At 32.6% G+C, this 10474-nt stretch overlaps 1 protein-coding gene across 9 annotated transcripts in view; it reads left to right on the top strand.

Moving 5' to 3' along the window:
• Positions 1 to 10474, top strand: part of LOC126745345 (titin) — a 139601-nt gene that overhangs the window by 53435 nt on the left and 75692 nt on the right. For all 9 annotated transcript variants that reach the window (XM_050453148.1, XM_050453158.1, XM_050453191.1 and 6 more), the window contains 8 exons: positions 44 to 337; positions 395 to 618; positions 1113 to 2037; positions 2091 to 2302; positions 2360 to 2459; positions 8129 to 8245; positions 8309 to 8500; positions 8561 to 8682. In XM_050453148.1, the coding sequence (XP_050309105.1) occupies positions 44 to 337; positions 395 to 618; positions 1113 to 2037; positions 2091 to 2302; positions 2360 to 2459; positions 8129 to 8245; positions 8309 to 8500; positions 8561 to 8682 (2186 nt within the window). The remainder of the gene's footprint in view (positions 1 to 43; positions 338 to 394; positions 619 to 1112; positions 2038 to 2090; positions 2303 to 2359; positions 2460 to 8128; positions 8246 to 8308; positions 8501 to 8560; positions 8683 to 10474) is intronic.

Here is a 10474-nt window from a genome sequence, read left to right as displayed (position 1 = left end):
TAAATAAGTACACCGTTTAGCATACATTAAAATTCATTTTCAGTGGTCGAGAAACAACTAGTAGGAAGACAATCACCGGAAAGACTAGTCCGGAAATCACAGTCACCCAGAAAATCTCCAGAAAGGCAACCATCACCTGATAAATACCATGAAATAAAACCATTCAGGCCAAGTTCACCTGAAAAAATACCAGAAATTTTAACTCCAACCGATCAAGAATCAATCAGAAAAATGAGAAGTCGTGATACTACTCCAGAAGGAGATCTACCTCATTACATGAAACCTCTGGATAGGAGCTTGAGGCCAAATAGTCCTCATAGGGATAATATCCCCAAAGGTAAGTTAAATTACTAGATATTGAATTCGCTTAAGTTTTTCTTTAATTGATCATTAGCGAAGCCTCAGCCAGTCCAACAACCAATTCATCCCGACGAGGTTGATATTAGGCAAACGAAGTTTGGTGTGACCTTAAAGAGGACTGACTCAGGGCGGACAGCAAGCAACATAGAAACTTCCGCAATATCCACTGAGCGAAGGAAGAGCAGCATAACCACGGAAAAACGAGTAACTGAAGAGGAAATTGATGATATTTTTGAATTGAAAATTTTAGAAGAATTGGTAAGCATGAACAACTAACGGGTCCATAAGGTCCTTTTCATATTTGACCTTGGTCTTTAGAATTTTCTCAGTATGTAATGAAGTATGATTCTTGAAACCAATCATGCAGACTTACTCATTTCCCTCATTTCAGTATGAATTAATACTGCTTTAGTTAGAGTTCAGTGCTCTGGGGACTGAGATTTTGGGAAAAGATTGCTTTCCTGCTTCCAACAGTACTCAAGTATCTTCCTCTATTGGATTTCCAAGATTTGCTCTTTCAACCTCTTACGGTATCATGCTTCATTTATGAAGTACTCGTATGCAATACTGCTGCGAAAATTTAGGGTTAATGAAAGATCTCTTCATTGTTCGTAACAAATTCTTAATCAGACGACACCCTATAATTAGAATAACTTTGTTATCTGCTTTTCCAGTCTCATATTCATTACAATTCAATATAAGTAGTTAAAAATTAAACAACTTAAGCTCTAACTTTTGGTAAATATTTTCAGTTGGAGAAAGTTGTCGGATATGACTTACGCCGTAAGATTCGAACCCAAATCAGACTAGTTAAGAAACTGACATCAGAAGGCAAATTGGAAAGCTATATTACCAGCAGAAAAACAATTCCTCAGGAAGCTATTACCCGCAGAGGATCCAGCCCATCAAAGACGATCAAGACAACCAAAATAACTGAAACTCAATCGAGCAGTTTTACTCGTAGTCCGGAAGATAAACTAGAAGATGTTGAGATTAAGATAGAGCAAAAACGTAGAGGTTCTAGTCCGTTCAAGACAATCAAACCATCCAAAAGCCCTGATAGGAAAACTGTAGTAGATGGTAGCTGCTTTAATCAAACTGATATTACCGAGAGAAGGAGCAGTGTGGAACAAAGTTCAGAGTACCAATCATCATATTCTTATAACGAGCGAAGATCATCGACTGAATCTTCATCTCTTGTAACTAAAGCTAAGAGTCCTGAGCGTAACACCACAAGTCCACAGAGAACTGTTCCTGGAAAAAGAGTATCTGAATCGATAGAAATCATACCTGGTGGTAAAGTCACTACTATTCAGACTACCGAAACTGTTCCAGAAGGAACTAGGACGACAACCACAAAAACTACAGAAAAATCTTTTACCACATTAAAGAAAGTAACTCCACCAACGAAAAAGATAATAGAAGATAATCAACCCGAATGGGTTAAGCAGAGAAACCTAAGAAATACCAAACAAACAGTGGCTTCTAGTGCAAAAAAAAGTCAAACTAGCACCAACACCAGTACAAAAAAAACTACAAGAACAAGTCCAGCAAAAGAAGTTAAGGGCACTGACATAATAACCTCTAGTTATGGAGTGGGCCCTACTGATGAACATGGTACTCCTTTATTTGGATTAAAAGCTTTGAGAGCTCAGAATAAGAACGAGAATATTAAAGGTAACTATTATATTTTTCTTGCTAATGAAGTTACTGCAATTTTTGTATTTTAGTTCAAGGGACGGTGATTCGAAGCGAATATTATTCCGAAAATGACCAAGAGCCGGTTGGACAAATAAGTGTTACGAAATATTCGAGCGATCCGAACGATTTAAGGCAAGACGGGCCTGTATCTATGGATGGAAATGTGACAAGTGTCACTACAACGCAGAAATTTGGTTACAAGGATACGCCCTCCTTGAAAACTTTAACTAATAATAAAAAAGTAATTGCGCATGCGCTGTATTTTATTCGAAGTATTTATGCATTGTTTTTATTGCAGGAAATATGCGATAGTACCGAAAAATCTACAAGCAAAACTACAAAAATTAGCCGAAGGGGGTCAGTAAAAGAAATTTCTAAGAAATTTATTGATAGTGCAGGTGAGTCTTAATAAGCATTTCACTTATGTTTTATGTTTTCCAGGGACGGAAATAATTTTTTACATTTTCCATGATTTAAGATTAATTTATTTAATCTTCTTTCTTAACCATGTTAAAAAGATCTTTATTTACCCAAGGTTTCTTTGCTTTCTGTCGCATTGGTTTTTCTTGAGAATTTAAAGTAATAGAGTCGCAAAGAATATTATAAAAAATTGACCACATTTCAGATGAGGACTCACAGGATATAAACATTTCGTCCCAGTCCAACTTTCCTAGATCATTACAGACATGTTCAAAATTTGTCACCAAGTATTTATTTTGACTAGTGCTCTGTTTTCCATTGTAGGATTTTGTAGAAAATTGAAGTTCTGCATTGATTATATTATGATCTGATTTTCCAATAGGGTCCTCGATTTTAATATTGCAAACAAGAAATTCTTCGTTTGTTAGTAATAAGTCGAGGGTCGATGGTTCCTGGTTTTGTCTGTATCTGGTTGATTCAGTGATGAGTTCGGACAGATTACTATTTAATATTAAGTAACTAAAATAGGTTTCAAAATTGTGTGGTTCAGGAAATAACGTAAGCGGCCATTTTAAACTAGGAAAATTAAAGTCACCGACTATTACTAAATTTTCACATGTCCTTGACAAGTCTTGCATCTTTTCAGAAAGAAAGAAAGAAAGAAAGAAAATGTGCTATATTACGTAAGACAACAAAATCTTGTGTACAAGCATCCTAAAAACTAAAAAATTCCAAATTCACTTTAAATTTCAAATTTCAAACAAACATAACATCTAAAACACTTTACCATAAAATTTACACACATTACCAAAATTAATCATAACAAAACAGATTGAGAAAAAAAAAGCATCTTTTTGATAAATTTCATTAAAAAATAAGTAAAGCTGTCAATAACACAGAATTTAGAAGAAGAAAATTAAATTATTTAACAGGAAACAAAACTAAAACACTAAAATGATGTCACAGGTTAAAACGTATCATTAAAAAAATCGTCAAGGCTATAATATGCCCTGGATAATAAAAGTGATTTTAATTCCTTTTTGAATCTCTTAACTTCTAAAATTTGTCTGATACATAGAGGAACATGGTTGTACATTTTTTTGCTAAGGTATATAAGTGAGTTCTTGGTGAGGGAGGATGTAGGGATTGGTAAGGGAAAATCGTTAACTTGGCGAGTCATATGACCAGTGTTAGAGAGAGGTTTAGGACATTTATGAATAAGAGTAGCTGTTTCTAAGATAAAAAGAGAAAAAAGAGTTAGGGTTTTTTGAGATATAAAGAGAGGTTTACAAGAATCTCTTAACCCAGCGGAACATAGGTATCTAACTGCCTTTTTTTGAATCACAAAAATTATGTTTAATAATCCCTTGTTGCTTAAACCCCAAAAAAGCAAGCCATAACGAAGGTGGGACTCAATAAGAGAAAAGTACACTGAACGTGCAACTACCCCTCCCAGCTCATGCCCCGCCATTCTTACTTCAAAGCATCCAGAGGATAATTTTGATGCAAGATTTAGGATATGATCTTCGAAGCGAAGGCGACCATCAATGGTAATACCAAGGAACTTACAGCTTTCTTTGTTTTGCAAGGGGGAGTTTTCACTAAACATAAGGCCCTGAACGTCACACTTAAATCCCATAATAAAGGTTTTGCCCACATTAAATACAAGCCTGTTTGCAGCACACCACTCCGATAAAATCTTAAGATCCTTAAAAACCTGGGCTCTAACATTATCAGAATCTCTATGATTCCATAAAATGGTGGTATCATCAGCAAACTGAACCACTTTGCCCTGCAGTTTTAATGCTTTTTGTTCTTTTCCAAACTGGTATCAATGCGGGGGGCCGATGTTGTTGCCCTTTTTTCTAACATACGTTGTCTACATTCAATTACCTTTCAACATTGACTTCTTTTTAGAATATTTATCATATTTTATTAAAAAAATGCTTCATATATTATTAAAGGGGAACAGTAGTATTGCTTTATGTTTATCAAAATAAGTTTAATTTTTTTTTATATTATAGTGTGATTTTTTGCAATTTCTTCACAAGTACTTGGCCTCATTGCATCAGAGATGTTGCAAGCAAACAAACTGCCCATAGTTCCTTGGAAATGCGGATTCTAGCCTTTCGATGTTCTAAGATTATTTTTCTTTCGTGCATTGACAAAATTTTTTTCAGTTTTAAATAATATTTCGCTTAATTTTAAGCATTCGTTGAAAATTTTTATATTTTACAAAAACTCTACATTTTTCGTTAACATTTTCTAGGATTTTCTTAAAATAATTTTTGTGTCTGCATTTCAAATTCCTTTTAAAAAAAGTGTTTTTTGTTTTATATTTTTAAAGAAATTTTTTATTTTGTTCCAGGCTTTCCAGAAAAATATTTATGCCATTGAAGCTATTTTCCTGTAAATTTTTTCGTGTCCTGGGTCTTTCAAGATTTGTGCACACTTTCAGACATCAAGTAATCTTGTATGCTTTTCAACCTTAAGAAAATATTGTTTTTTGCAAAGTAATTTTTTTCCAAAAATCTTTTATCTCCTAATTGCCTGATATCCCGTATCATACGGTTATTCCACAAATACTGGTTACTGTCTATCTTACTGATCGTTGATATGTTTTATCCTTCTGCATATGATTTGGGAATCCGATCTTCTCATGTACTCTTTCTTTACTACTACAATAAATCATGAAATTTCTGCTATTTGAAAAGCCAATTTTCAGCGGAATGATTCTTAGTTGGTATTTTCCAATGCGTTTCTGCGATTTGGGTTTTGACCAAAGTAAGGGAAAACGTCACGTCTTAGATCAGCTGTTTGGCGTTTTGTATTTACCAATTATTGCTCAGACTCCCTTTAGACTTGGATTAATCTTTCTAATATAGTCCAGAAGGAGGCTATGTTTAGATTGTCCGCCGTTTATTGATTTACAAGATGAAATCTCAATTAGCTTTAAATTTTAAAGAGGGGAAAAAGTGGTAGTTAAGTATATTATATTGTTTTCAGTTATTTCACAGGAAAGTTTTATTAGAGGTACGTTACTAATTACCTAATAAAGAAAAGTTAAATTAAAGGAAAGGAAATTTAAAGTTAATTCGGGCAATAAGATGTTTATAGCCTTGCAAATTTACCTGACATTGTTCATCATTTATTTTGGATTCAAGAAAAATACAACGGTTTGAAAAAAGTGGGATGAAGGATCAAGGGATGGAGGATCAAAAAATTCGTCTTCATTTGTTAATCAAACAGACAGAAGAAAAAAAATATCAACTCTTTAATTGCTAATAACCAATTCATTTCAGCAACTGTTTGTTTACATCATTCATCATTTTCAAGTAGTGGCAGAATAATACCTCTCACTTAGCTGTCAAACTTGCCAAAAAAAGAGTACGTTAGGTTTGTTGTGAGTAGGGCACCTTGTGTCCCTCCACTGCGAAGTGCGACCCTAGATCTATTTCTTTCTGTTTTTCTACTTCCCCAATCAAGTCCGCTCTCTTTAAGCGTTCGATAATTTAATTGAGAAAAGTATTATTAATCTTTTCCGCCTCGTATTCCTCCATGCATAGTCTGCATTCGGGGGTTTCTCCCAAACCAATCCTATTCATGTGGCCGATATACATTCCCATTAGGGCTTTTAAATACTTCTGTAAGGTTCCCTTATGGTATCTATTACCTTTCTTGTTGCGTCCGGTACTTACAACATTGAAAGGTTTAGTAAATTTTAGTAGTTAGTAAACAACAACTTTGTTTCAATTCAACATCAATCATATCAAAGCACAACCGTCATCATAAACGTAGAATAATAAAAAATTATTAAAAAATCTATAATAATTATAAAATATTTAATTTCCATAAAAATGCTTTTTATTAGATAAGTACCTTTACTCCTTAGTGGAAAATGTTAAAAAAGCGCATAAAAAGTTCATAAACGGTATTATTGTTTATATTTTAAAGCATAATTTATTAATAATAAATATTTATCATGAAAATAATTTTTGACGAACACAGAACGTAGTCGCTCCTTACTATTATTATATAGTATCTAAACGGCTATAATATCTATCTATCTATAATATCTAAGGCGCGCCCCGCCTGACGCACCAATTAAAATAAAAATGCAGGGCTGACACCCAATTATTGTATGCGAGCCTCAGAAAGACATATTGATATTTGTCTTCCGAAATTTAGAGCAATTAATCGAACCATATACGCATCAAGCAGGTGGCAGAGGTCCCGCCGCATCAGCATTCTGCCTATTACGTCCTATGCAAAATTTACTCGCGGGAAAGACATTCGATCTTTTGTCTATCGAAGTCGACCAGCTATTTTATTATGCTGTTGAGGGTTATTGTTTATGGACACGCTTGATCTGGTCGACCGCAATACATCTTACAGGTTTTTTTAGTGGTTATTTATGAACGACTGTTCGATATTGGCAATTGTATTTAAGTTGTGTTTTTATTTGTCTTTAATTAATTTTAAAATAATGGTTATTATGGATTTATAAGTTATAGTTATACCTATGTTGTGTTTTTTTGTAAGCAGTATTTATTTTTATTTATCTATCTTTTTATGCTAGTAGTAATTATTTTTACTTTTTTATATTACTACATAATTTTTCTCTTTGAGTTAATATTTCATACGCTTTCATTCTCTATTTCATTAAAATGAATAATATTAAATATACATTTTTTGCTAATTAACGATTTTTATTGTTTGTCTATCCGAAAAAAAAGTTCACGCTTCGCCACTGGATTACTTGTGTCGGTGGAATCAACAATCCAATCGAGCGGCGTTGCGATGTTATTGCGTTTTTCTCTAATATACGTTATCTACATTCTATTAACTTTGATTATTGACTTATTTATAGAGTACCATATCATATTTAATTTAAAAGCATGCTTGATATCATTAAAGAGGAATTAAGAGTATTGTTTTGTTCCTGTTAAAATAAGTGACAAACTTGTAGGATATTATAAAGTGTTTTGTTTTTGCCATTTCTACATAAGCATTTGAAATCATTGCATCAGAGATGTTGCAAGCAAAGAAACTGCCGATAGTTCTACGACAATGCTAATTCTAGCCTTTCACTGTTCTAAGGTCCGGTATGAAAGCCCTCTCAGTAGCACTTTGCTTTGTTATGCACCAGAGTTGTGGTTGTATGTTTTGCCGTATTGTAGGCAATGCCTAATGCAGGTTATGGACCTATCAGGTGGATTCTGCTCCATTTTTGGCTAGCTTGTCAGCCGGTTCATTTCCTGTAAGGCCAGCATGTTCCAGAATCTATGTTAGGGTAATTTTGATCCTTTCTCCAAGTAGTATGAGCTCGTTTTTGCAGCTCCATATTTCTCTATACCATATTACTCTATATTACTCTATACTGCAGGTAGGGGAATCTAGCGCTTTTAGAGCCGCCTGACTATCAGAGTAACCACGGGTCTTACCAATTCCACGAAAATCGGCTTTGTACTATCAGAAAAAAATAGAAAACCTTTCTTACTAATAAAATTATATTCTAATTCAATAATAAAGCCTCTCCTGTGATCTAAACGATCGAGAATCCGATTTAGCAACGTTACTAGCAACTAAATATAACAAGGTATATCCAGCAATATCTTAAAATCTTCAAAAAAAATTTGTTTCCTAGTTGAAAGTTTGAAGAATGAACGGCAAACAACCTATCCAAAGGCAGGTTTGATCTTGCGCAGTTCCAGCTTCAAGAGTACGAACGGCGAAGGTGAGCCAAGCCGAGAATCTTCTCCAGGTACATGAGTTTATACTTCATTTGCTCAAAACTGAAATTTTTCCATTCTATTCTTATTATTAGCTGATGACAGAGAAGCCGATAGTAGTACAGTAACTGTGAGAACTATCAAGTCAAGCGGTGAAACGTTCTTGTCAAATAAAAGTAGGATTACTGACGCCCAAGATGTGATCACAAGAATGAAAAATGAAGAATATGAGGAAGGGGACACTGAAGAGGATATTGCTGCCAGAGGGTTGTTAAATAAGTTTATAGGTAGAATTATTGATAATTTGATAATAGGTATATGAGGAATGTTTTTAATGGTTGTTTAAGGATCTCAAGTGATGTTATCTGGAATGGAAGCGTGTGCAAAGTCAACATCAACGACGTCTAGGATTATATCATCTCCTGTTAGTACTGTTAGAAGATCAACGAAAATAACTACTACAATGACGGTAAGTGGCCATAATAATTCTAATTGAACGAGTTCTTTTTTAATATCAATATCGAAGTCTATATTGATTGATTTTTAACGCAAAATGTCTTAAGTTTCTCAAAATACACAACAAATTTTAATAAGTATTTCCTTTAACTGAAAAACTGATTAATAGAACAAACGTTTTTCTACAATTTTCTCAGTATTCTCTACAAAAAATTAATTTTTGAAAAAATTTTTTAGGAACCTTCTTTGACCTATGGCTGTAAAAAAAGTTGAAAAAAAGATTTTGTGAAAAAGACTTTTAAATTGAAGCCTTTGTTCATAGGAGTTTTCAATAAGCTTTCCAAAATTATATTTTCTATTTTTTTTCTCGATGGTCTCATTGTAAATGAATACTCTCTTAATTTTTTATTAGGTCCTTATGTTAATTGAAATAAAATAAGTAATTCAACCAACTTCAATCAATTCAAACCAGCTTCATTGCCAAGATTTTTTCTTTAATTTTCCAAAATATCTACAATGCAGCTTTTAATAGAAATTGTACTGTTTTTCTAGCTTTCTTATCAAAAACAGACACGTGAAAATCAAATTTCAATAAATTTTGAAACTGTTAAAGGAACTAGAAACTTCTAAACTTAAATTAAATTAGATTTAAAACATCGTGGTATTGTCAGATGCTCTTAAAAAAAGTTAATATTTGATTAATTTTAATTTCATATGAAATCTGATGAGTTTATTGATCCTAAAAATCATTACAAATTTCAAATGCTTGAAAAAAAGTAAATATATTATATTATGTAGGAATTTTATTTATTTTAGTTTTATATAAAAGCCAATAAAATATCTACCAAAATCGTCATTATATATTTCTTTGTAAAATACAACCGTTTTCAAGTTATTCCCTAGTTTTCCATAGTGGATTTAGAAAATAGAGTTTCTTGATGATATAGGTTATAACAAATATCTTTGTAAATACTACCGCTTTTGAGTTATTGGATATTTTTTCATGAATTGAAAAAAGATGTTGATACTATTAAATTCTTTAAAAAAAAGCTCAATACAGGGTGTTTTTTATATATTGCGACAAAATTCAGAAACGTGTTCTTTGGACAAAAATTCGCAAAAAAGTTTCTATAAACATAGGTCCTAAACCTTTTAGATTTTGAGCTACAGGGTGGTAAAGTTTTAACAAAAAAATGATTTTTTTTCGATAACTTAAATACCCCTGCAGATATTTGTCCAAAGATTGGTATGCAGGGTCTGTGTATCCAGAGCCATTTACCAACATACTTTTAACATTTTTATGTTCTCCAGTGGCTTGTGTGCGGGTTTTCCGCTGAATACTTTAATAAAGAAAAATGGTACATCACTGGTTTTTCTTGTATTAAAAAATATTTTTAAATTCCCCGTTTTATTTGCAACATTTTTGATCCCTTGTCCGTTAGATGCACGGTTTTCGCACAAAAAATTAAAAACCATGGACATGTTGCTCAGATTTGATTAGACTTTTTTTATTCTAGTAATTATTCGTTTTTTTTTTAGTTTATTGCAATTTTAATAATAAATAATAAAATTTTTATTAATTAATTTAGTACAAAAGCCACCCCAATTTAAAAAAATGTAACCGAGGATTTAAAACTTTTGCTTCTACAATCTTTAATTTAAAATACAAGTTTTTAAGTGACAAAAAAATATTTCATTTTTTATTATTTATTTAAGTAATATTATTATTTTTACAAAAGTTGTTCAAAGTGTGCTCCTCCAACATCAATACAAGCATCTAATCGACGTCGCATTGATTGGCGGAC

The sequence above is a fragment of the Anthonomus grandis genome, chromosome 1 (genome assembly GCF_022605725.1).
Source record: "Anthonomus grandis grandis chromosome 1, icAntGran1.3, whole genome shotgun sequence".
Taxonomy (NCBI): Eukaryota; Metazoa; Arthropoda; class Insecta; order Coleoptera; family Curculionidae; genus Anthonomus; species Anthonomus grandis.
This window is presented reverse-complemented; position numbering and strand designations above follow the sequence as displayed.